Here is a 26,628-nt window from a genome sequence, read left to right on the forward strand (position 1 = left end):
TAAATCTAGGAATCATCTTAATCATGATGAAAACCAAATGTCTTCCTAAGAAAAGGTTGCATGATTTAAAAAAATCATTCTCAAGATCTCGAATGCTGAGCCCAGGCCCATCCTCGGGTCCCCTCTGCCCCTCCAGCCCTGGAGGGGCATTGACACTACCCCCAGGCCCTCCCAGGCTCTCATTCTGAACAAGGACAAGTCATCTGGGCCAGCATTTTTCCTACTGCCTTTTGTGTGTGTGTGCTTCATGTTTAAACTTTTTTGCCTTGTTTGGCGGCAACCAGAAAAATCCAACAGTTCAGGTCTAATTTCATACACCAGGTAGTAAGCAGTGGACCCACACATGTGAACACAGAACGTTGGCGGTCACTGATGGACACGGACCAATACCAGGCGCTGCTGGGCACTGAAGAGAAAGGAATGCTTAACCACTAAGACTCAGAGCTCTTATCCGGTGTGGCATGTCTGCTAGGAGGGAAAATCACCGGCTATCGGAAGTAAAACCACCTTGGAAGTTAAAACAAACTACCAAAAACGAGTCTGCCGCCTGGGAACTGAACATGGCTTGGCCAATGTGACGTTCACAAAGAAAGGGCCGGTAGACTTTCCATTCTCAGCATGTTTCTTCCCCTTGTGAGTTCATTACCTTTCACAAAGAAATGTTAACTATCAAACGTGTCCATTAATTTTGCCGCTGAGGGTGAAAGCATCCAGTTAGCATATACACTATCATTTGCATATCTTGGAAACCCAGTGTTAGTGCCATCAGCTCTCGTGAGTGGTACAGGACTCTCTCCAGGCCAGTTCGGGTCTGACATGCCTAAAAATGAAAACAGATCATTTGTTCTGCACTGAAGAACCAAAACTTCAAGTGCAGACAGTAAGGCCTTGGCAAAACTCCCTTTGATGTTCAAACCAAACTCATGGTTTCTGTGCCAATTATATTAATGGTTTTGTGCTTCAGGTTTCCAAAAACACTGTTATCGTTAAGGGAAATAATCATGTGCTCTCTTGGTAAATGTAACTTAATAGACACTACCAATTTTGACTTTTATGAGCTTGAGACTCTCAAATCTGATGTATATTTGTCAAACTGCTTAACTTTTTCTAAGGCAGTGTAGGGCAACAGCACACTGCTACACTCAATGGCTTACTGCAGCGGGAACGTTCTATAAAACGTTCTCTAACATAAAGGAGGCACTCGTCTGTTGTCTTGATCCTACAACGGAGAAGAGGACCTTCCAAATCGAGGGCGCACGCGGGCCAGCCTCATAGCATCGTCAGCACAAATGGAGTGTGGCACTAGACACAGAGCCCGTGAGGAGTCAGTGAGTCAGGAGGCATGCAAAAGGAACCGTCTCAGCTTGAAAAAATGCTTGAAACGCCAAGATTTCAAACAACCAATGATGAAGTTAGGAAACAGAAAAAAATTTCAAGTATTTAATCGAAGACAAAAGAAGGAGTTTTGGCAAGAACCATATTTACTGTCCATTGCAAGACCACAGCACCACAGACTATATTCTTTCAAAAAGCAACTGCTCCAGCTTTAGCACTGACTTCATAAGTGACAACTGTCCTGAAGGTGGGTAAGGCAAAGGATGTGAAAACAGCAGCGGGGGTGTGTCCTCCCAGGGCCGGCCAGCTCCTGCAATCTCACTGCCCCGGATGGAGGACACGCAACTGGGACTGGGGCTGAGGCTTGGCCAGTGGCCGCTGGCCAGTCCCAGGTGGCCTCTGAGAGGCACTGGTCTGCCCAGGAGGGGTCTGTGTTCCCAGTGCAGGGTGGGTGGTGCTGGCAGCTCCTTTCTCAACTGAATACCTCCCCAGATTTGTAAATTTATCCACGTAGTTAAAGTAGAAGTACTATGACTTGATTCCCACCCTAGAAATGCCTTATTCAGCCTGTTCTTGGTCTCCCCTGAGAGTTCTGCCCTGATCTGTTTTTTCCTCTACCATCCTAAGTTGCTGGGCGATGTGGTAATTACACTTATTTTCACATCCTTTTAGAAAAACATAGTTGCAAAAATGCCTAAATGTAAACTGGATGCAAAGTCAGACATTTACAAATAAAAAGGTTCAGAGCAAGACTTTGGTTTTGTTCAGACCAGGAACATTTTTAAAAAGCATCACAGAGAGGAAGGATAGAGCAGAGGGGACAGCGGTGCTAGAATCTAGTAAATGCATGGGAAATTCTACCATAGAGTTTGTTTTCAATCCATGTGGAAGGGAGGGCTCGAGGGAGGGGGGCATTATTACAGTCCACCAGGGGTGTCTCCTCCTCTGAGAGGCCGTCGTCATAAAGCAGGGAGTCGGACGGAGTGGACGCCGCGAGGTCCAAGTAGTCCTGGAAGAGAGAGATGGTCGGTCACTCCACGCCATGCGCCACGACTAGACACAACTCAGGTCCCCCGCTGCCCGCAGGGCAGAGGCTCTGGCTGTGTCTCCACCTCACACCAATCTCCTGGCCTCTCTGAGACCAGGGCCAGGCTGCGCTAAGCTCCCAGGACTCCTGGCTAGCCTGGTCCTGCTCTGAGGTCCCCCTGGGTGTTGTCTATTCTGTCTCTTCCCCTGGAAAGTCACCTCCCTGGGGACAGAAATGTGCTCCCTCAGGGTCCTATCTCCAGGGCCTGGAGGGCAGCCCCAGGGGATGCCTCATTCAGCCGCCCCTGGCCCAACTCGGAGATGGGTGGCAGGGAACCGGCCCGCTGACAAACCCTTGGGCTCTGGGGGAGCCCACTGCAGCCACATGCCAGGATGCAGCCCCAGCCTGCAGGATGTTTTCCAGCTTTCCCTAAGGATCCCTGTCATCTAGAACATCACGTCAGGGCTAAGACTTCTGAAATCTGACAGTGCTGTCAGGGTGCACATGACCCTGCTACAGGCACAGGCTCCCCAGCACGAGGGGCCACTTGCATCTGCTCCTTTCAATGCCCAGCCTGAATGTGCACAGAGGGGCCCAGTGTTTTCCTGGCTGTTTCTCAGCACTGTTCTAGGAAGGCCAGCACCAGTGATCACTTCTGTTAAGAACCACCCTGCATTCTCAGGACTTGGCGTTTTCATCCAAGCGAGACAGTGATGTGAAGTGTTCCTACGGGGTCCTAGGTCCTGCATCCTGCTATCCAAGTCTGAAGAAGTGACAATTCAGTAAATGTGCCAATGTTAAGACAAGGTCTCTGTGTAAACCCCGTGAGGACAGGGCTGTGCTAGTCTTGTTTACTTGGATTCCCAGCCTCTGAGACACAGTACGGGTCCTAGCAGCTGCCTGATGAAACTGGTTGAAAATGTGTAGAACTCACAAACTGTACTTCTAGGCATGCGGGCTGACTCTGGTCACCCCCCGATAAGCTTTGTTTTGCCTACATTTGGCTCTGGGAAATTTAAATGAATTGTTAACAATAAAAACTGGGAGACAACATAAACCTTGTAAAATGCAGAAGACCCGGTCCATTCCTGGCTTCTTTCTCTGCAGGCCACAGGTACTCCAGCAAGGAACCTTTTGGAGGGGCCTGGCTGTTTGCCACAGTCTCCACTGCTCCTTACTCACTGCCCTTCCCCAGCCGGGCTCCCCTCTGGGCATCTGAATTTTGGGCACTTGCTTCAACTCGACTTTCTCATTTTCCATTATGGAAAACAATTTTTTTTGGCTTTGGAATATTTTCCTCCCATGCCTGTCTGTAGAGAGCTCTTCCTAAATGTCAAAAATCTTGGTTTCTTCATGACTTGAAAAGAAGCCCAAACAGCCTGGCCTGAGAAGGGTTCAGTCTGCTGTCTGCAGACAGGGGAGAGCATGACTGTCTCTCTCTGCACAATCCCACTGTGACCTCACACTGGGAACTCTGAGGGCTAAAACCACTGCCTGGGGTGAGGCTGGAGTCTCCCACGCCACTTTCAGCTTGTGGGAATTGGCCCCAGGCACTCACTCTGCTCTTAACCATCATCTTCTCCAGGTCTTTGCTGATGTCCGCAAACACCGGCCTTTTGTCTGGCTCCTGCTTCCAGCACTGCAGCATCAGGCGGTACCTGGTGGGAAGAGCAGACAGGCCAATGTGACCCAAGCAAGGCCAGGTCTCGGAAGGACAGCCCACCACAGTCACCGCACCCTGCCCTGCACCCTGGGCCCAGTGTGCTCTGCCTCCAACCCCAAAGCTATTTCTGCATCGCTGACATCTCCTCTGAGCCTTGCTGGGACTGGGGCAGGGCTTATCTGCAGGATCCCAGCCCGTGGGCCACTGTGCTCAGGTCTCCCAGAGCTGTGGTCCAGAATCCTATAGGCTTCCCTTCCCTCCAGGGGAGATTCATTTTTACTTCCCTTGCAAAGACACTGGTAAACAGCTCACTGGATATTATGCCTGCTCTGGCAGCTAAGTGATAACTGCCAGTCCTTAAAACTCTCAAGAAGGATGAACTGACTGAGGGCTTTTAATTGTGGAGACAGACAAACAAGAACCTTTGGCAATCACACATCTGTCCTGCACTGTCCTTGCTTGCCTGGGTGCCCAGGCAGACCGCAGTGCTCCAACTGGCCACCAGCTGGGGGCCCAGGGAGGCAGTGCCTGGCTTCTTGGCCCAGGATGCCCCCTCCACGCCCCACTCTATGGAATGCATGGATCAAGCATCTCTGCCTCTGGGCAGCCCTTTCTCATCTGTTTTTGGCCTGGTTTCTAAGACCATCTCTCCCGAGAGTGTAAAGGCTTCAACCTCTCAGGTTGCAGCCCAGGCTGCCCCTGCCTGGCTCTGCACCTCCACTCAGGCACCCCTTAACACGTGCCCCCTGGGCCATTTGGAATTACCAGCTTCTCCCCAAGTGTCGTGCTGGGACAGCTCTCAGCCCTTGAGCTTGTATTGCACTAGTCCCTGCTCTCGCTCATTTTTATAAGACCTCCTAGCAAGCCCACCAGCCCTCAGCAGGGTAGGACTCCCAGCATCTATGGCAACACCCAAGGATGGCTCTCTAACCTCTGCCCTGCCCACTCCCCACCCCCAACTTCTCCTGGTTTCTCCTGGGGCTGCTCTGGATGGGGAGGGAATGCACACAGGTGTCCCCTCCCTTCCCAAGTGAGGCTGGGCCAAAGCTGGTCCCCGCTCACATCTCCTCGCTGCAGTTGTCTGGCCTCTCCATCCGGTGGCCGGTCTTCAGAAGGTTGAAGAGCCGCTCAGGAGGAATCCCAGGATAGGGGTTGCCCCCTAGGGTCACGATCTCCCACAGCAGGACACCGAAAGACCATCTGCAGAGAGTGAGAGGACCAGTGAGTGGCTCCACCTGGCCCTCACGGTACCCTCCGGGGGGCCCAGATGTCCATCCCCACTGCCAAGCATCTGCTGACCCTGTCGGCCCCAAGCACAGATGCTCACAGATGTCAGCCTGGGTCTGGTTGCTCAGATGGATGTAGTATGAAGGTGCAGAAGGGCTGCCTGCCTGCCTGGCCCCTACTCCATGAAGCTGAAGTCCCTGCCCAAGCCACTCCCATCGGAGCAGCCACACCCACAAGGGGCACATGAGGTCTGGCACTTAAAGGGGTGAGAATGCAGACCACCAGACTCAGAGTGCCTTGTATAGTTCTTTCACCATTTCTATGTGTTTGGAAAATTTCATAAAATCTTAGAAGGAAAAAAGCTATAGAAAAACATTTTAACTGTGAAGGAAAACTTGCTGTGCAATGGGAATAATATCATATCACAAAACAGCATCGCATGAGCCCATTTAGGGCAATAAAAAGCATACATGTGCACACCACAGAGCACACCAGAGGGCAGCCAGAGGTCACTGTGTGGTGTGGTCCAGTGACATTCAGTCTCTTCTTTATGCTTTTCTCTGCCTTTTCCAACTAGCCTACACTCAGCTTATGTAATTGGGAAGCTGTTGTCCAAATGGTTGCTCACAGCCCACAGTATTTAAGATGCACGTGTTGGTTGGGTGTGGTGGCTCACGCCTGTAATCCCACCACTTTGGGAGGCTGAGGTGGGCGGATCATTTGAGGTCAGGATTCGAGACCAGCATGACCAACATGGTGAAACCCTGTCCCTACTAAAAAATACAAAAAAATGAGCCAGGAGAGGTGGCGCGTGCCTGTAATCCCAGCTACTCAGGAGGCTGAGGCACAGGAATCGCTTGAACTCAGGAGGTGGAGGTTGCAGTGAGCCAGTATTGTGCCACTGCACTCCAACCTGGGTGACAGAGTGAGACCCTATCCTCCCACCAAAAAAAAAAAAAAAAAGAGATGCACATCACACCTCTGCTGACTGTAGAACACTTTAGAGGCAAGAATCCTGTGTTTTGAAAGCGATCATCTCTTGTCATTGGACCTGAATAATGAATTTTTGGCTTTCACGTTTAAGCAGTTTGGGGCACACCAATCTATAAACTCACACAAGGCCATCTTCAGGTGGAGTCCCCAAGCTCCACTTGTGGGTGAGGGCAAGTCACTGGGCGCTCTGCCTGAGCCCAAAGCCCTACTCAGGACCACAGGAGGGTAACTGCTGGGCTGGGCCTATGAGTCACCAAGGGGCCCAGAGGGAGGCATGGGGCTGGCAAGGGCGGGGGAGGCTGGGTTACCGGCCACCTGCTCTGCTCTCATGCTCCACTGGAGCTTTCAGAACTGCAGCTCGGCCTGGCCCAGCCATTTGCCTCATGAATACATCATGAAGTCCCCTCAGTGAGGGGGTCACTGTGGAGGGCTGACACTGCAGACAGGTGCTCAGGGCCAGTGCAATTCCCTGGCCAAACTGCATGGATGGGCGTCATGGCCCGACTACACGTATAAGGGTGTTTCTGTAACCCCCACCCCAAGAGAGCAACACCCACACTTACACATCACTTTGGGTGGTGTAGATATGATCAAAAAGGGACTCAATTGCCATCCATTTAACTGGAATCCGACCCTAAAGAGGGGATGGAAGAAAGACATTTAAGTTACTCTGACACTCTAGGAAGGAGGGGTGAAGGAGAAGGCCAGGCCCTATCCCTGAGCTTTCAGCAGTCAGAGTGCTGTAGACACTCCTGGGCACAGAGCTGGCCACACACAGCTTTGAAGGGGCCGGAGCTCCAGCCTGAACCTCCTGGGGATTGCTGAGATGCTGGCGGGAGTCAGCTGCCCGCCCAAAGCCACACAGGGCCAGTTTGTCACACGACACAGGCCTGCTGGTGGTGTAGAGCAGTGCTTCCCTATGCATGGGCCTGGAACTCCTCCAGCAAGATCTCTCCTAGGGTTCTGAGGGCCAATGTGTTTGGGAAACCAACATGTAGCATTTCCATGTTGGGCACTTTGCCAGCAGCTACCACACTGAAGGAGCCTTGAGGGAAGGGATTTGTCTTGTGTGCCTTCAGGGAGGCTGTTTTTTCTCTCTTACTGTATTGCAGCGTGCTTTTAGTATCTCTGAATGAGTGCCCCCAGCCTCCTACATCCCTCATCAGTGCTGGGGTCTGACCTAACAAATCCTTTCCAGGGTAACTTGAGAAACAGCTTCTCCACAGACAAGCCTGAAGGTGCAAGTCCATTTTTAAAATGTGTGCCTTAGGTTGTATCACAACATTACTGTCACTTCTTTTACTTAAACACATTAGGGATTTATGTCCTTAGTGCACTGTGGCTGTCTTGGTAGCAGCGTGTGACAGTGCAGCCTGCACACCTCGTGCAGGAATGCCTTCAGCTTCTCTCCCTGGAGGACCAGTACATCAACAGGAAGGCTGTGTCCACACCCTCCACAGAGCCCGGGCCAACCCCTACCCCTTCCCCTGCAGCAGTTCTGAGATCCGCCGTCACAAGGGAAACCCCAGAAAAACCTGAACAGCTCACAACCCCTGGCAACACAAATGACTTTTCCAGACCCCTCAGAGCAAAGCTGAATCACAGGAAGTTGCCTTTTGTGTGTGTGTGTGTGTGTGTGTGTGTTTTCTTCTTCTTCTTTTTTGAGCAGGGTCTGCTCTGAACGTCTGGGTAGCATGGCCTTTGAGTAGCCCCCTGAACTTGACCTGCCTGGGCTGCCACTGGGAGGCTGCAGGAGAGGGGCTGACGTGGGTGGAAAAACTAAGAAGGCCAAGGCAGTTGTCCTGGGACTAGGACCACGGTAGGGAACCAGGTGTCCTCAAGGGTGCCCACTGCCTGTTTCATAGCCTTGGACAAAGCTGGGCTGCATTTCTGGAACCTGTCCAGGGGGTTCCTATGCCTCTAAACTCACCTAGCCCAGCGTCCAAGGCCCTTGTGCAGGAGAAGCCTCACTTGTAAGGCAATACATTTCTTTCTGCAAAGAATGACGATCCTGCTAATTTCACCCCACCCTTCTTTGAGGAAAGTGCTAAGGCCACATCAGAACGGTGACCTTTATTCTGCAGAAGAGGACTGTTAGTTCCGCAGCATGAGGTGGCCTCTGAAAAGTGTGGCAAGGGCCTCAGTCAGTGCTGCAGGGGAGGGGTGTCCTCGAGGCCCTGGAGGAGAAGGACATGCCAGAGGCTGAGCGGAGTTCTAACTGGGTCCTTGGGGACCCAGGGTCAGAAAGATTTGGGGTGAGGGCTATAAAAAACTTAGAGTTCCACAAATCTTCGGTATCTTTCCTAGGTGTCCCAAGGGCACTGCCCGCCCTGTGGTGCAGCTGGGATCTCCGGGAGCCCCGCCTCACCCCCAGGACTGGGCACCTTGCTCCTCTTCACGTAGGAATCCTCTTCATAAACATCTCGGGACAGGCCGAAATCCGAAATCTTCATCTTCCGCCCCTCAGCTACCAGGATGTTTCTGGCTGCCAAGTCCCGATGAACGAGCTGCGAGGAAAAACAGCACAAGTCCTCAGGCCATGGCCCAGCGGCAGCGGTCACTGGCTCAGCCTGGTTTGACCAGCAGAGGGGTAGGGTGTGGCCCGGGTAGCGGCCTGGTGAGACCTGGGCCGGGGGTGTGGCATGGCAGGGGCGTGGTGGGGTCAGGGTGTGGCATGGCAGGGGTGTGGCGGGTTAGAGCGTGGCATGGTGGGGGCGTGGCAGGCCAGGATGTGGGTGGCAGGGACATGGTGGGTCAGGGTGTGGCCTGACCGGGGCCAGCTGGGTGCACAGCCATATGCACACACCTTCATCTCGGCCAGGTACTGCATCCCCCGTGAGATCTGCCAGGCAAATGAGATGAGGTCGCCCATAGTGAGGGCCCGCTCGTCTGGGTGGTCCAGGGAGCTGGAGTTGCGGCTGCCTCCACTGCCCAGGTAGCCGGGCCCCACCTTGCGGCTCTCACGGAGGAAGCCCCGCAGGGAGCCGTACTTGGCGTACTCCACAATGAGGAGGAGCGGGCCTGGGGGTGGAGAAAGGCGGCCCTGGGCGTGTGGGTCAGGCAGCTCCGGTCTTCGGGAGCCAGGGTGGGAGGCTGCAGGACCCCCAGGCCCAGCCACCCAACGAGTAAGGGGGCAGACACAGCCCTGCCTCGGGCAGTACAGCTGCAGCTCCGTGGAGAGCGAAGACCTTGAAGTCTCAGTTCTCTCTTGAACCACTTGCTCTCTGCCTCCTGCTGCTCGTGTGGGCGCCTCCTTCTAGAGTTGCCTGAGGCGGGCGACACTGCCCTGGGAGGCACCCCTCCCTGATGCTAGGACCCCATGCCTTTTTGCCTCCTGGGTCCTGCCCCAGTGCAGGCTGGGGGTGCTGATGGAGGCAGAGACCTGCACAGATGCAAGGGTTCCCGCCTGGCGCTGGGCTCTGCACGCAGCCTGCTCCCTGTTCCCGCCTGTCCTGCCCCAGGCTCAGCCTCCAACTCTACTGGTGCTGACCAGAGTGCCTACTGCGCGCTCCCGGTGTTTCCCTATCCCTCTCGCACACATCTGCACATGCATGCTGGGAAGCCCCTGAGCAGCACGGTGGTTTGGAAAACCAACAAACCAGGCTGGTCTCCTGGATCTTTATCTGAGAAATGGTGACAAAGCTCCTGTCACGCAGGGCGGGGTTGGGGTCACCTGAGGTCACAGCACACCTAGTGCCCTGTGGTACCCAGGGTACCCTAGTACCCAGGATGCACTGTCCATTCCTAGAGCTCCCTGCACCGCGGGCTCAGCCCGGAACTGGGTGAGGACACATGGCAATGTCACACCAGAGACCTCTGAGTAGCCCTCTGGGCCCAGGGAGTGCCGTTAGCACGGGGCCCCTCTGATGGGAAGTGCCCACTAAGCCCGTGGACTCAGCTAGACACAAGCTCCAGGCTGGGGCCTGAGCCAGGCTTTCAGAAAGAGGGAGAATAGGAAACAGGGCAGGAGCAGTCGGGAAAGGGAGAAAGAGGGAGAAGAGGGCTGTATGGAGCCCCTAGCCTGGGTGCTGTGGCTGCCCACCTCACCCTGCAGCTCGCCTTACCATCCTGGCTGCAGGCACCATACAATTTGATGACATGTGGGTGGTTGACCTGCTTCAGGAGGTTGAACTCTGACAGCAGGTCTCGCAGCTCACTCGGGGAGGCGTTCTCTGAAATGCAGCACAGAGCAGGTTGCAAACGATCCCTCCTGGAAGCCCCTTCCATGACCATACCGGTCAGGATGGACCAGCATTGCCTTGCCCAAGTTCAGACAGAGAGGCCTGCAAGGACGATGCTGCTTGAGGCTTCTCTCAGCCTTTGGGGTCAGTGGACAGGGGCTTCATCTGCCCTGAGGAAGAAGCGCCCTGAGGAGCCAGCATCCACACATGTCAGATCTTTCCCCAGTGTCTCAGGGCTGGGCCACCTGTGTATGTGGCATTATGTTCCTGTAGTCGTCTTTAGAAGACAGTGGTCCACAGAAATCGCCCTCCTTAATCCTTCTGGAAAGGTGAGGGGACTCCCCCAGGTACCCACGCCGACTTGTGGGAAGAGGCCCTGGAGAAGCTGGAGAGCCATGAAAGAGGTCCACACACCGCGACCAGGCTCCCCGTTTCCCACTCCCGTCTCAGATGGCCAGCCTGGAGCCCAGGCATCTCCCGTGCTGCTGATGTATCCATCACGCATGCATGTCAGCAGCTCAAACTCCGTTAGTTACCAAGAAGACCCACATTAGCACCTGAGATAAAGCAGTGTTACCAGTGCACTGAACACCTGACTTATTCTTAATGAACAGCATGATTCCCCAGAGAGTCTAACTGTAGAGGCATGATGGAAAGAGGACGAGGCACCACAGGGGTGGCCTGCCCAGCACATGCGTCCCGAGGGTGGCCAGTGCTGTCCTGGAATGCCCAGCAGGTGCCTGGGCCTGAAGGTATTCCAAGAGTCAGAACACATGGCTAAGCCATCCCTCCCAGGTCAGCTGTCCCACTGCCCAGCTGTGCCGTGCCACCTCCTCTGTCCTGAAGGATTGTCTGGAAGGGAGAGGACAGTTGGGAGTTGGGGCCCCAGGACCCCTTGGATCAGATGTGGGCGGCCTGGGGCTGTGCATGGCTGAAGGAAATCCAAGGGTCTCCCCATACCCCTGGAGAGTCCAGGGTTTTACTGGCTTGGAGATGAACCCAGTCTGAGGGGCTGGGTAGGCATCTGGAAGCACCCTGTGCTGTGCAGCCCCCAACTACTGCAAATAATTCTTGTGTATACCAACTACTCTCTCTCACTGCCATTCAGCCTGGCTGTCTGCAGGGCTGGGGCCTGGCCACAGAAGAGGGGGCCACTCAGTGCAGTCACCAGCCTCAGACATGCATGCCTGTGTGGGTAAGTGCATGTGCCCATCAAGAGCCAAACTTGTGGCATGACTGGGCATGCAGGCGAGATAGGCCCATGGGGGTCTCTTGAGATTGAGGGCCAGTCCTTACTGGTGGTCTCTTCACCAGGACCCCAGGAGACACTGGGCTGAGAGGAATGAATGGGGTAGACTTGAGTGAAGACAGCTATCAGCTCAAAACCAAAGGGCTTTTTAAATGTTTAAAGCTTAGATCTTCAGTGGCACTGGCACAGCAGCACCTCTAGAGCATTCCAGGGAGAACAAAGTCCTCGCTCTGCTTCTCTAGGCCCAAGTGGTCCATGGGACGGGTCCCCCAACTGCAGCCGCTCTAAAACAGCAATGGGGGCTCTTTGGGGTCCCATGCTGGGCAGGAGGGGCCTCACCCCACCCCCTCGCCCCAGAAACTCCCCCAGGTGCACTGTGCCTGTGCCTGGCAGGTACCTTTCAGCATCTTCACGGCCACTGTGGTGTACCCTGCTCTGCCTTTCAGACGGAAGGCTGTTGCCTTGACCACTTTTCCAAATTCACCTTCTCCTAGAGTTTTTCCAAGAACCAAGTTCTTCCGAGGGAATTCCCACTTTGGATCCTCCTATGTTGGAAATAAGGGAAGTGGGAGAAGAGGGGAGGAAAGTGTAAGGATGACAGGGGAGGAAGAAGGCAAGACCCTTAAAGGAGCCCCCATGGACAAGTTCCAATGTGCAGAGAACCAGCTGTCATCTGAGCCAGAGGCAATGCTGCCTGTCTCTGTCCAGGGCAGGACCCCACAGCCAGGCCCCTGAGAGCTGCTACATGACAGGTATGGTCACAGCATGGCTTGGACTCAGTACTCTGACCGTCTCTGGCTCTTGGTCTACTGTCTCCCCTGACCCCTGCCCCAGGACTAAATGAGCACTGGCCCAGCCCAGGACCTCCGGCTACAGTGGAAGTGTCCAGGGCAACTTCTCTACATAGCCATCCCTGCAAAGAAAGGCGCCACCATGTTCTGCCTCCAAGTGTGGAACCACTGCTCCTCCAGGGCTGCCACCTGCCCTCACGCACCCATTTACTCTGCCTGCTGGCACCACCACCCTGCCCTCCCATCAAAGTTCTATCCACACATCGGGCCCACTTGGGACTGCTTCGGATGCCTTCCCAGACCCCTACCCCCAGTGCTTGAACTCTGACCAGGGAGGCCAAAGCCTGCCAGGATCCAGGAACCCTCCCCTGATGTGCCAGCTATAGGCATCTGTCACCCCAGGTCTCCTGCTCCTGGGCTGTCCTGGTCTGGCCCCATGTTCCCTGGGAAGCCACAGTCAAGGTCAGTGTCGACATCGCCATGGCTTCCCTGCGGCTGTCACCTCCACAGCTGGCACTGGAAACCTGTTTACCACACTCCAGAGACTGCAGTAAGCACATGAGGGCGACATCAACCTGATCCTCTCAAAAACTGAGGTTGAGTCACGGGTCCAAGACCTGGTGCTGATGAGTGTGACTCTGGAGCTGATTGGGGTTAGGGTGGTGGTCTCTGCCAGCAGCAGCCCAGACCAGGGCGGCCTTCCTGGGCAGCCTCGCACAAACCCGCTGGGTTTATGAAGGACTCTGGAGGCTTATCCTAGAGCCCTGCCATGAGAGTAAGCTGCGGCCAGGCCAGGACGGGGACCACCAACTAGGAAAGCTGGTGGGGAAGTGGCAGTGGCCACATCTGGGAAGGCCTTCTTGGCCCACACCCTTACCGAGGGCTGGGTGTTGCCTGAACGGAGGCTCCAGGGCCAAGGCCTCAGGCTGAGCTGTGCTGTGTGATGTGGCCCCTCCCAGGAATCCCAGGTCACCTCCCAGCCTGAGATGGGAACTGCCAGGGCCCTGTGGCCACTGGGTGCTCAGCTTCCTCCCTGGAGGCTCCTGCTGAGGAGGTATTCATGCCACCATAAGCTGCATGGCTCACCGTTCACTCACACCCTTGGCTCTGAGCCTCTTTTCCTCCCAGAACGAGGCTTGGCTTCCAGCGCCCTGGACAGTGCTAGTGGGGACACTGAAGGGGCAGGCCACCACCAGAAGAGGGCAGAAGCACCACACAGCAGGCCTGGCCGGGACAGGGAGGCTCCAGGGTGCTCAGCACAGCCTGAAGGCTCTGAGCAGCACACACAGACCTGCAGGCCAGGCTCCCCAGAGAGACACCCCCCTCTGATTTCAGTGTCCCTCCGTCCACACTGCTGCTCCCCTGCCCGATGCGGCGACCCTGACCACTGCCTCTCACCTGGATGGGAACAGCACCTCATCATAGTCCCACCCCACAGACTGTCCCCACACAGCACCCTACGGAAATAGGGGCAGAGCACGGGCCTCATCTGCCCAGCGCTGGCAGTCCCTCACGGGATGGCCTCCTCTCCCCAGCTGGCCTCCCTCCCTGCAAGACATCTGGGGAGGGCAGGCGGTCTTCCCTGCCCCATGGGGACCCTCACCGGGATCTTGAAGGCATCCACGGAGACCTGGTTCTCCATGGAGTCGAGCGAGGGCCGGCGGGCGCCGGAAGAGGAGTAGCTGACCGGGAAGGCCTGGGCGGGCCTCCGAAAGGTCATCTCAGCTGAGGGGATGGGTGGCTTGTGGGCAAACTTGTGGTAGCGGTGGATGCAGAAGGCAGACAGCAGCACCGAAACGATGAAGGAGAAGAGGACGGCGGCTGCAATCACCGTGCGGCACAGCTCGTCGCACAGTGGATCTGTGGGTGGGGACGGTGTGAGGCTCCAGGCCCAGAGGCTCGGCACCACTGGGTACAGGCTGCGCATGCTCCACCGCATGGCTCTCCAGGCAACCGTGTTCGCGCCAGCGGGGAAGTGGCCGTGAAGGTGTGGGAAGGCCTGAGAACACCCCATCGGGCATGGGTACTGCCATTTACTGCCCCCTCCTAGACTACTATTGCCCTCTTACAGATGGTGACAGAGGCTCAGAGAGGCTGAGCAGCCTGCCAAGGTCACACAGCAGAGGCTATGCTCACTACACCAGCTGGCACTGGAGGGCTGGTAGGGAAGGTCAAAATTTTCCTCTGTTCCAAATGTCTTTGGCATTTTCTTTATGAAAATGCTAAGTGGCTCATGACATAGGGCTATATAATACCAGAAAACTCAATACCAGAAAGGTGTCCCTGTGCTCAGGCAGAACCGCATCCCTGAGTGTAGTCAGTGTGGCTGTGCCACCCACCATACCTGTTGACCTTGAAATGTGTTCCTGGGTGGGTCCCAGATGCAAGGGACAGTGACTTGTCAGCCTGACAAGTTGTTTGGTGGAAGAACTGCTTTCCTGGCCTGTTCATCATAGAACTTAGGGCCAGAGGACACTTTATAGGGGCCCTGGCCCCTCTCCTGGGTTGCACCAATGGAGTAACAGAGGCCCAGAGGAAGGGAGGGAAGTCTCATGGGGCCCACTCGCCTCCCAGCAATTTCCTCCCTTGTTGGGACCTTAGATGTGCTGTTGAGACCTCCATGGGCCCAGGAGGTGGTGGTGGTCCCGGCTGCCACCCACTCACCCTGGATGTCTTCGGGCTCACAGAAGCACTTCTCCTCCTCAGGGAAGCAGTTGCAGGTGCCATAGCCAGCTTTAATCCCCCGGGGCTCCCCAGGCTCATGCCCGCCGACAATGCTGCCCCCTGAGGGCAGATGTAGCCCACTCAGCCCCCTGGGGTGCCTGACCACCGCAGGCCCCCATATTTCGAGGGCAGTGTCCCAAGGAGCCCCCTCCCCAACTGGTGTCGCAAGCATAGGCCCAGGGAGGCCAGGCGCCCAGCAGCTTGGCTCAGTCGGGCAGGGTTCGGTCACAGTGCCTTTCTGAAGCCATGGGTGAAGCCAGGCCTCCTCCTAACATTTCATCTGAACAAATGACTCTCCCTCCAAAACTGGAGCCTGGTGGCCTGACCAGCACATTGCAGGGTCCCTTGTCTAGCTCAGGGCCATACTTTCCCTGTCAGTGTCCCTATTGACCATTCTCTGCTTCTGAAATCTGTGTGTGCCAATTTCTGGGGCCTCAGCAGGGACCTGGACAGTCTGTGTGTCCCTGCCTCTCCCCGTCCCTGACCCTCCCTGCTCCCTCCCCATGGCCAGGGTGACGCTGAAATGCACAGGAGGCTCAGCTTGATGCATAAAACTGACAGCCCTGGCAACTCTGGCTGAAGTGCATGTGGGATCCAGGTTTCCCCTACTATCTCCTACCTGTTCCCATGCCCTCATTAAACCCTGCTTACGGAGGCAGTCCTGGGGGCAAATGTTGATGTCTTGGGTCTCCACGACATCGCAGTGGCCATCAGGGCAAGTCTTGGTGCTGGGAGAGCAGGTGGAGAAGTTCCTGGTGATCCCTGCACAGGACACACAGCAGGCTGTCACTCACGTGGGAGCCCCGCCACACGCCCCCACCACCTCCTAGGCCGATCCTGCCCCTCCAGGGAGGAGCAAATGGAGCCCTGAGCAGGGAAACACCACACACAGAGCCTTGCCAGCGGAAGCATCCTGGGGTGCCACAGCTTATGGGAGAGGTGGTATGAGGGGTTTCTCACGCAGGTGGCCCTTACAGCAAAGAGGTCGGGACCCTCTCAGGGCTGCACAGTGAGGGCCCCTCATGGTGGTGGGCACACCCAGGCTGGCCTCTGGCTGATGCAGACAATGAGTCCCCTGCCCACACCACATCCCCTGGCTGAGGACCTCCCAGAAAAGGCCATTCTGTCCCCAGCACATCCCAACTTTGGTTCAGACCTTCCCAAGTCCAGAGTGACTCCAGCCTGGGGACCATTTGCTGTATTCGCAAGCCCTCTCCCCAGCCCTGCACTGCTGCCCACTATGCTGGCATCGTGAGCCACGTGGGGGATGAGGTGCCAGAAGCAGACCTGGAGCGGGGAGAGCCACCCCAGGCTGACAGGGCCGCAGGACCCCGTTTCTACTGGTGCCATTGCCCCTGCAGGCCTCCCTCGGGCTTTTCCAGGACCCACCTTTGCCATCTCCTTGCCTCCACTCACACCTGCCCGTTGGGGAGCCCAGGCCGCCACACTCCTCACACTCTGGCCGTCTCTTGCTGACTGCACAGGACAGGGGGCAGCCCGCCTCCTCGGCCACATCTGCAGGTGGCAGACAAGCAGGGTCACAGGGGGCTGGCCTGGGTCCAGCGCCCAGCCAGTGCCCAAGGACAGGGAACAGTACCAGTTGAGCTGCCCCACAGATGGAGCCCAAGGGGACTGGAGTGGCAGACCCAGGGCAGCAAAGCCAGTGCCAGGAGCACAGGGCACAGGGCAGGGTATAGGACATCATGGTCACAAAGCAGGGGTCACCTGGGCTGGGGTAAGTACAGGAAGAAGGATGTGAGGGCAGCCAGATTCAGCCAATGACGCTGAGGATGCCCTGTGGGACGTGCATGTCAGATACACAATGAATGGCATGAATGGCAGCTGCTCAGCATGTTCCTTAGAGGGCATGGATGGGCCTGGAGGTGTGTCTTTCGAGAAGCTGCAAAGGTTGCACGGAACACACCTATACCAAAAAACTGCTTGTTGTTTACCCAAAATTCAAATTTAACCAAGGTCCTGTATGTTATCTGGAAGGGACAACCATTTATTGCTGGGTCACTCAGGGTAAAGCTGGTCCATGCCTTCCCCACTCCCCAGCTAAGCCTTGCACCTGTACTGTTTTTCTCAAAGGGCAGCAGGCCCAGGCTCCGGAAGCCCCCAGGTCTCCAACCCATTCCTTCCTGGAGCAGGCACTCACACGACCCCTCCACCGTGACAAGCAGCTGGGCCTGGGCCTGCCTGGAGGTCTGATGGTCGGTGGCCACCACCATGTAGTGAAGCTCAGCACACTTGGGCCGTCGCAGGGCCTTGGTGTCGTTCACAAACAGGATCCCCGAGGTGTCCTCGGCCGAGGTGACCACCCCTAGCGTGCTGCAGTTGGCGCCGGAGGAATGCAGCTCATACTGGATATTGATGCCACTGAACGCCTGGCAGTTTTCCACACAGACTTTCCCGATCTAGGGGGGCACAGGGGAACACTTTAACCAGGCCGCTGGACCGGCCTGCAGTGGCCTGAGGGTAGAGGTTCCCACACAGCCTGAGTTCTGGAACAGCCCCCAACTGAACCTGGAGACAGCAGCCGCCCTGAGCTCCCTGTCCTCCATCCCCTCAGCGCCTGCAGACCCACCCACCTGCCCCGGCCCTGCCCTGCCCAGCTCCACTCAGGCCACATGTCACCAGCTGCCTCTGTTCCTGGGAGCTGGGAGGTCAAAGCAACCCAGGGCCTCCAGGTTCAGTTTGTTGGCAGGAAAAGCCCCAGGCGGGCCCTGACTTAACCCTTTATTCTCCTTTTCTCCCTCACTCAGACACCAAGGCCGCCAGAATGTCTCCCACGCCCCTCCCCAGCTGCTCCCAGCTGCCCCAGCAGTGCTCTGGGGACCCCTTGCTCCTCCCTCAGTGCACAGGGTTTAGAGGTCCACCCTGCCCTGGTGTCCCCTGGTCAGAGCACTGAACCCCAGCCACAACACTCGGGAGCATGGTTGCCCCAGCCCATGCAGGACCAAGGGGCCTCCCTGTGACTTTGACTAGAGCCCCTGGGAAAGAGGGGCCTCTTCTCCTGGGGATGCCAGGCCCTGGAGCCAGGACCAAGGGGCTTCCCTGGACTTTGACCAGAGCCCCTGGGAAAGAGGGGCCTCTCCTGGGGATGCCAGGTCCTGGAGCCAGGCAGCTGAATTCTTTCAGCCTCATGGCAACTCTTGCGGTTGCTTGAAACCAAGAGTTCCACAGATGGTGAGACAGGGGCCAGCCAGAGTAGGGCCGGGCTCTCCCAGGCCCATGTGACCACAGCAAAAACCAGCCTCCTGGGCCTCCTCACTTTCCCCTACAAAGCCCACTTCCAGATTCTCTTGTGACTCTCCAAATTGTCCAGGGTTCCTGTCCCTAATTCACAGCTTTACAAACTGGGGAGAGGGGTGAGACCACAGTGAGGCTGAGGCTGGACTGGGATTCAGGCCCTCGTTGTTCCTGAGCCTGACAGAGGGCAGGTGACTCACCTCCAGCAATACCTGCTCTTGCCCCGCCCCCGTGAGACCCCCAGGTCCCTCTGCCTTGTCGCCCCTCCGTCTCTGATCCCTCTCCTATTAAAGACCAAGGGGATGGTCGGGTAGCTTGGATATGTCCAAGGGTGGGCTCCCTTGTGGGCTGGACACAGGTGGCTGACAGGAGCTGATGTGGGCACAGAACCACCTGAAAGAACTGGCCAATGGCCCTCTGAAGAGGAGGCGCTGCAGGCTGCTCTGCGAGGGAGAGCGGCATGTGAGACCACGCATGCTGCAGTTTCAGGTCAACTTAATAAGTGTTTACGAGAAACATCCCAGAAAGAACGCCATGACGTGCAACACTGGTACCTACGGGCAGAAGGGATCACACCTCATGCCTCATCTTCTTTAATGAGTATTTATTACTTTTATGTTTTCTCTTTCTAATCATTATTTTCCAAAGACAAATATAAATGTATGCTTTTTAGCAAACCTAGTTACAAAAGGTAAAAAGTGGAAGTGTTTTCTGCCTCCCCCTGGGGGCACGACTATGGACAGCACTACGATCTCTGCACACTTGCAGATCCCCGTCAGGGAAGATCTGCTTTTGCACAAAGGGGGTCATGTGGGACCAACATCTCTGCAAGCCACTCTCACTTACCAATTTACCAGGAAGATTTTTCCAAGTCACCATATATGTAGATTTACCCAGTACTGCTCTTGCATTTTTGAAAAAACATTTTAAAGATACCAAGAATGGAAAGGGGGAGAAAAGAGAGGCCCAAGGAGCCCCTAGCCCTGCCCACTGTGAGCTCTCCCAGACCTCTTCTGCACACCCAGCTGTACCTCCTGGCCCTGGGTTCAGGACTCCACCCAGTCTACTCTGTGCTGGTTGGGCCAAGAGGCAGTGTCACCTGTCTCCCTGTGCCCCCATGTCCCTTGGCCCTTCAATCTTCCCCAGACGGGCAGTGGGTGTGGGCTCACCTGGGCAAATCGACGAGCCCTCCTACTCACAGAGAGGGAGTAGCTACTGGGCAGGTGCAGGCTGACCGGCAGCACCGACACGTTGAAGTGGAGCAAGAGGACGCCCGTTCCTGGGCCCTGGAAGTCCGAGTCATTGACCAGCACAGCCAGCTGCATGGTGCGGTTCTCCGAGATGGAGAGGTTCCGATTGAGAACCAGCCCTGCAGGTGGGGGCACAACAATGACCACCGAGCTGCTCTGGTTGCTTCCTCATATGTAGCACGCCTCTTCCCAGACACAGCCCTGCACACACACTGGTGCAAACATGCACTTTCACACATACAGTGCCATGCGACCGGCCTGGGGCTGGTCCTAAGTTAGCACCAATGTTCAAATGTTGGGATTTGCTGAACTGAAAGTCCGGGGAACCCTTCTCAGTTTGAGGCAGCCTGTGTGTGTGTGCATGTGCATGGACTGTATGAGGTGTCTGTGTGTATGATATGCTTGTGTGGCAGGCGTGTATGTGGTATGTGTAAGTGTGTAGTATGCATGTGTGTGGTGTCTGTGCATAGGGTATTTGTGCCTGTATGTATGGGGTGTTTGTATATAGAGTTGTAAACTAAAACTAAAATCTTAAGTCCCCAGACCAACTGAATAGATCCCCTCTTGGCCAAGTGGACACCAGAAAAACCTTAAAAACAGAATTCTGGGCCATGACAGGAAGGCAGGGTGGACTTGCCTTATTAGGCCCTCTTCCTTCTGGAGTCTGGACACGACTGACCGTCATTAACATTAAAACAGAGATCATAAGACTGACAGAACAGACTCTTTGTGGCAGTAAGATACCAAATTATAAACAGGACCTAAGGCCATGCCAGGCAAGGGTTAAGTAACACCCTACAAACCATAACATTGGTTTTCTTTTTTGAGACAGAGTCTTGCTCTGTTGCATCTCATTGCAGCCTCAACCGCCCAGGCTCCAGCCATCCTCCCACCTCAGCCTCCCAGGTTCCTGGAATCCAGGCATGTGCCACCATGCCTGGCTAATTTTTCGTATTTTTTTGTAGAGACAGGGTTTCACCATGTTGCCCAGGCTGGTCTTGAACTCCTGGACTCAAACAATCCATCTGCTTCGGTCTCCCTGAAGTGCTGGGATTATAGGTGTGAGCCACTATGCCTGGCCCATAAAATCTTGTTAAAAACCTTTTTTTTTTTTTTTTTTTTTTTTTATTACCCAGGTACAACGCAGTTTACTTTCCATCCTGACCCTGTATAGCATCACGCGACACATAGCAGGCCTCATTAACATTCCTTTGTACTGACCTGAAGTCTTTAGGCAAAGCTTAACTCTTTCAACCAACTGTAAATTAAAGAATCTCTGCATGTACCTCTAACCTGTAAGCCCCTGCTTTAAGATACCCTGCATTTCGGGGCCAAACCAATGCATACCTTCCAAATGTTGATTTATGTCCTTGCTTGTAACTCCTATCTCCCTAAAATGTATAAAAGCAAACTGTAACCCCACCGCCTTGGACCTGGGGACCACTTACTCAAGGTTTCTTGGGTTTGTGTTTTCTTCAGGCTGTGGTCACTCATCCTGGCTCAGAATACACCTCTTTAAAATGTTTTACAGAGTTTTGTTTTTTTGGGGTAACAGGGTGTGTGTGCATGTGTGTGTGTGTGTGACATGGGGGCTTACAGGTCTGCATTACCAAGGCCCTGGGAAGAACATGCTAGAGCCCTCCAGACAGCTCCCCCAGAGCATGGCAGAACTCCTCTCCACTGCAGGAGCCTCCAGCAGACCCAATGACCCTGCAGGCCAAGCCTTGGAAGTCATGCCGTCCGTGTACCTGCTGTGTGCTGCCACTCTGGTTCTCATGTGGTGGAAACAAAGATGGAAGGGGCACTCCGGCAGACAGGGTGTTCAGTGCCAGGGTAAGGAGGCTGTCTCCCTTCTGACAAGTGGGGCCTCCATAGGCTTGGTGAGGTGGGGAGGACTGAGGAATGAACAGGACCAGGCCAGGCAGAAAGGGGCGAAGGACCCACGGCCCGGGGTTCCCCCAGACACAGACCCCAAATGCAGGTGGTTTATTTGGAAGGCGATCCCAGGAGAAATCAGCAGGAGGTGGGGGAGGGAGGCAGGAAGCAAGGCCTCAGCTGAAAGGTGCCCTGCAAGCAGGTGAGCATGGTGGCACATGTCAGGAGTCAGGCAGGACAATGGGCTCAGAAGCCCTGACCTGGCTCGGGGCTGCTTCTGTACACCAAACTGTTTAGCAGAGAGCTGATAAGGCTGGAGCAATAATTCCTAAGCATTTGAGACACCTTAGGGGCAATGATGGAGTGCCAGGGGTGGGAGGAAAGCCTCAGGTGACATGTGTGTTTGCAATCAGTGGTGAGCCCTGGCGAGGTCAGCATGAGGGTGCGGTAGGGCCCTGCCAGGGTCGGCCATGGGGCAGCTCCGGGAGAGAGGACCCATGGTGAAAGCCCTGCTGGTGGCTGGAGGGCAGGCCTGGCAGAGACACAGGAAGTGCTTCACAGAGGGTGGAGGGGAAGTGGCTTGGGCCACAGAGGGACATGCCAGGTGTGCATGTGTGTGGGGTGCTGCTTGCCCATGAAGAGTGAGCACCTCATTTCCTGGGGGCCCAGCCAGGCCATGCCACCAGCCCCTCTTACTATAGTCATGTACGGTCGCCCGCACGAAGCTGCTGTTGGCCTGGACCGAGGTCTCGTTGGGCCAGTGCTCCACCCGGAAGGTCTGCTGGGTCCAGGTGTCCCTGGGGAGCAGCGTGCTTGTGTACCGCCTCACCAGCTCCCCTGATGCAGGTACCACGTCTGCATCGAAGACACGCAGAGTGGCCACTACGGTGTCCTGCAGGATGCAGAGGGCGTTGGTCAGTGCAGGTGAGAGTGGCCCCTCAGACCCCCCAAAACCAGAGACCTCAGGATGCTGCACGTCCCACACAGCCCACAGGCGGACCAGGTGTGTGTTGTCAGAGCCAGGTCTGGGGACTGCCTGACCTAGATTCAAGTTCCTATGGGGTCACTGGCCAGCCTGGCCCAGTCACCTTCCTTGAGCCACTGACCCTCGCCTGTGTAACAAGTGCAATGTAGACCTCTTACAAGGAGAATTACAGCTGATGCTCAGGCACCCTGCTGGCAGGACCCATCAAGGTCCCTAGAGAGCAGAATGAGCACCTCCACTTTCCCCTGAGGAAGCTGGGCCCTACAGGGTGAAGGTCAGGTCAAGGTCACACAGGAACAGATGGCAGAGCCGAGATCCGAGGCCAGGTCTACATCAAAGCGCTCTGCTCTAAGCATCCTCCTCCCCCAGGCTGGAGGGGGTTGTGAGGAAAGCCGCTAGGCACCTGGGATGGCTCTGCGCACCAGGCCTCTGCTGTCACCCCTAGGTGGCCCAGGGAGGCCCACACAGCCTTTACTCATAAGATGTACTTTCGGTCAGACCTCCTTTCCCTGCCAAACCTGCACGTGGTGTGCCCAGAGAAGCGGGACAAGGCAACGCACTACCTCAGTCCCCACGCCCACTTTCCCACGGCCCCGGCGGAGTGGGCCGGTTGCAGGAAGGCCTGAGGCTCAGCAGGTGGCGGTGGCGCTCCACCAGCGCGAACCGGAGAGGGGCGGGGCGGGGCCGGGCCGGCTCGGCGGCGCCGGAGGTGATCCGCCTTCCTGTCTCTTTCCAATCCCCGGCACCGCTCCTGGTCACTCAAGGGCCCTCCCGTTGGAGGCTGACTGCTGGTGGGAGGGAGTGCCCTCCCGGCAGATGCTCCCCGCCCGGGCAGCGCGCCGCACCCGCCTGCAGTGGCACAAATGTGCTCCAGACGCGAGCCCTCGGGCCTCATCCTGGTCAGTCCCAGACTGGGCACCCAGGGTTCCCAGTCTCCCGAAGCAAGGCCCCGCTGGGTGCTGACAGGACTCCCCCTTCTTCTCCCCCTAGGACAGAGGGGGCCCACGGAGACGAAGGACAAATGAACGCGTGAGTGGTCGGCCACACGATTGGGTGGCTACACGGACACTAAACCCACAGAGAAACGAACAGCGGCGGGAGACAGACACTGGGTAGACCACAGCACGCGCGGACAAGCACCTCCTTCCGCTTGAACTCCACCACGGCGCTGGCGGTGTCGACGCCCGCGGGGAATGTAGGCGCCGAGTCGTCCTCGTCGTACACGGTCACCGGGAAGGGCACCATTACCACCTCCTCGCGCGCGCCGGCGTGCACGGTGCACACGGCGACCAGCTCGTACTTCTCCCGCTGCTCGCGGTCCAGGGCCCAGCGCGTGCTCACCTCCAGGCTGTCCGGGGCGCAGCGGAAGGGCAGACCCTCACCTGCGCACCAAGCAGACAGGGGCCCCGCGTGATCGCCAGCCGGGACCGGGCCAGCCGCCTTTCACGGGAAGGGGGCTCTGCGGTCAGAGCGGGGCGCACACCGCACGCCAGCCGAGGACCCAAGCCTCCCCTCCTCCGCTCCACAGGTGAGGGCAGCGCTCCGAACACGAGTTTGCGCTTACGTCCTGCTGCAGCTGCGTCCTCACTCGTGATGGTGGGGAAGAGCGGGCATCAGCACCCTGAGCAACCGGTAGGGACTGGGACACTCCTCCGTCCACCTGGCCTCGATCAGAAGTGGCCTTGTGTGGGGAAGGGTGACTCCGGCTCAGACCATGCTGCACTGCAGCCCTAGAGAGCCAGCTACTGGCCTTGGCTGCCGGTTTTTTTTTTGACGGAGTCTCGTTCTGTTGCCCAGGCGGGAGTGCAGTGGCGCCATCTCGGCTCACTGCAACCTCTGCCTCCCGGGTTCAGGCGATTCTCCTGCCTCAGCCTCCCGGGTAGCTGGGACTACAGGCGCCCGCCACCACGCCCGGCTAATTTTTGTATTTTTAGTAGAGACGGGGTTTCACCATATTGGTGACTTTGGCTGCTTTTTAAAAAAATGTTAGTTTTTTTTTCAATTATGTATATGTTCATTTTAGAGAACGTGAGGAATAAAGCCACGATTCTACCACTTGAAAACAAACACGGTGGACATCTGGGGTATGATGTGACATTAACGCATAATGATTTCTGACCGCCTAGTGTGCATCTCCACTCTACAACTCCTTGTCCAGTGCGTCGCCAGGCTGGTCATCCTCTGAAGGCCGGATGTTGAGGCAAAAGCGCATGCTCCTTGTGCCCTGCACTGCAGCTTGTGCTCTACATCGCCCCTGAAGCAGGGCCAGGAACCACAACACACTCTTCAGTGAGCCTGCCCTCCATCTGTCCTCCAGAAATAATCCAGAAAAGGGGGCATGCTGAAGGCGGAAGGTCACTGCTGAAGACTCCACAGCCAACCCCAAGGAGGGGGCAACTCCACAAGCCTCCCAGGCAGAACCATGCCTTGCGCATGAATTACACATGTGGGAAATGCTTATCATATAATGCTTTCCTCTGGCAAGTGTGATTACGAAAAAAACCCCACTAAACTAAATTTAATGACATAATTTTTAGTGGAAAAGGGCGGCATGCAAAAAACCAAATGCTTCATCAACAATCTAGTTCAAAGACATCTATTCCTGCCCCAGAGAATGAAAGGAATCTGGGGAAGCATGAGTGATGGCTTTTCTTCCTTTACTGAGATTTTAATATTCTTGCCATGTTTGTGTGATAAAGTTAGTGTGAATGGAGGACACACTTACCAGGGGTGCAGCCTGTGACCTGGTTGAGCCCCACTTCCTGACTTTCAGATGGTCAAATGGGGCCTCCCTACACTGGGTCAGCTGCCTTCTCCCCTCTCCGCTGGGATCCAGCTCATCCCACCCCCTGACTGGCAGCAGCTGCCTGCTTCTTGCCATGCCTGGGCTTACACCCGCATCCCGGCATCACAGCCCACATACTCCTGTTCAGAGGTTTCTCCTGTAGCCTTCTGATTGTCACCCAGCTTCACCCCTGAATCTTCCCACCCCAAACCATTCCTAACACAGCAGTCTGACTAATCCTTTTAAAACTAAGACAGGTCCTGCCAGCACTCCGTCCCTCCAAAGTCTTCCATAGCTCCCCATGTTCCTCTGGAGAAGGCCTTGAAAGCCGCTCCCAGACCTGCCCCCTGTCCCAGAACTATTCTGCCCTATCGACCTCAGCTCTTCCCTGTAGCTCAGTGCACTCCAGGCACACGAGGGTCACACTGTGGTGCCCTCCAAGGGGCTAGGCCTGCCTACCCGGCACCCTCCCACCTTTGCTCTGCTAGCCCCCACCCTGACCACCCAATTTACGATGGAGGAATGGAGGTCTCCTCCTCTGTTCCCCTCCTCCTCAGCGTTTCCCTCTTCCCAGTTTCCTAGTTTCTGGAAGCTAGCTCCTTCCAGAAGCCACCCAGTTTCCTTGGCATGCTCAGACGCTCTGTCTGCCCCACAAGAATGAAAGCTGCAGGCAGGCAAGATTCCAACCTGTTGTGTTCATTGTTACATCATTAGCTCCTAGAATAGTACCTGGCCCCTGGCAGGCATGCAAGAGGTACTTCTGGAATATTGAATGAACTGATGGCATGGAGGTGAAGAATAAACCAGATGGCCTGTGTCAAGGGCTCACAGAGCAAGCCCAGTAGTAGCAGGCACTGTGGGGTGGCCCCACAAGGTCGGCACTCACCCTCCAGGAGCCTGTAGGCCACGCTGATGTTGGGGCACAAGAACTGCACAGGCAGCAGGCGGAACTGGTGGAAGGTGCCTGGGGGTCGGTTCTCCCGAATGCGGAAGGAGGGCCTTGTCTCTGGGAAGCAGAGCTCCCGGGGCTTGAGGGAGGTGCAGGCTGGAAAGGAGGTGTTGAAGAAGGAGAAGTACACGCGGGCACAGCCTGGCCACTGGCACTCGCCCTCACGAAGGGACGTGGGTGACAGGAATACCTTGAGGTAGACGGTGAGCAGGGGGAAGCCGCGGTCTGCAGAGAGAAGTCAGGTCTATGGGGGCGTCGGCCACACCTGCCAGGCAGTCGGGAATGGGGAGGAGGCAGGAGCTCCAGGGCTGGTATAAACCCTGGTCCCCACCAAGGTCCACA

The 26,628-nt window shown here is 56.1% G+C and overlaps 1 protein-coding gene across 1 annotated transcript; it reads right to left on the bottom strand.

Annotated features, from left to right (window-relative positions):
- Window positions 1-1,427: 1,427 nt before the first annotated feature.
- Window positions 1,428-24,111, bottom strand: RET (ret proto-oncogene). The gene is made up of 16 exons (XM_011953805.1): window positions 23,693-24,111; window positions 22,264-22,459; window positions 19,612-19,811; window positions 17,349-17,607; window positions 16,580-16,705; window positions 15,842-15,952; window positions 15,131-15,250; window positions 14,070-14,326; window positions 12,073-12,220; window positions 10,310-10,417; window positions 9,052-9,266; window positions 8,630-8,752; window positions 6,809-6,879; window positions 5,088-5,225; window positions 3,921-4,020; window positions 1,428-2,344 (listed from the first exon to the last, which is right to left on the bottom strand). The coding sequence occupies exons 1-16, from the start codon at window positions 23,795-23,797 to the stop codon at window positions 2,165-2,167; spliced, it is 2,457 nt and encodes an 818-aa protein (XP_011809195.1). The 5' UTR covers window positions 23,798-24,111; the 3' UTR covers window positions 1,428-2,164.
- Window positions 24,112-26,628: the final 2,517 nt, after the last annotated feature.

The sequence above is a fragment of the Colobus angolensis genome, unplaced genomic scaffold (assembly GCF_000951035.1).
Source record: "Colobus angolensis palliatus isolate OR3802 unplaced genomic scaffold, Cang.pa_1.0 Scaffold370, whole genome shotgun sequence".
NCBI lineage: Eukaryota > Metazoa > Chordata > Mammalia > Primates > Cercopithecidae > Colobus > Colobus angolensis.

Bases quoted from the DNA above. Each gene is read 5' to 3' on its own strand.
- RET (XM_011953805.1), bottom strand. From the start codon at position 23,797: ATGGTGCCCTTCCCGGTGACCGTGTACGACGAGGACGACTCGGCGCCT. The intron at 8,753-9,051 runs GTGTGTGCATAT...TTTTCCTCGCAG, and splicing joins AGTACCTGGCCGAGATGAAG to CTCGTTCATCGGGACTTGGC. The intron at 5,226-6,808 runs GTAAGTGTGGGT...CACTCTCTGCAG, and splicing joins TACACCACCCAAAGTGATGT to ATGGTCTTTCGGTGTCCTGC.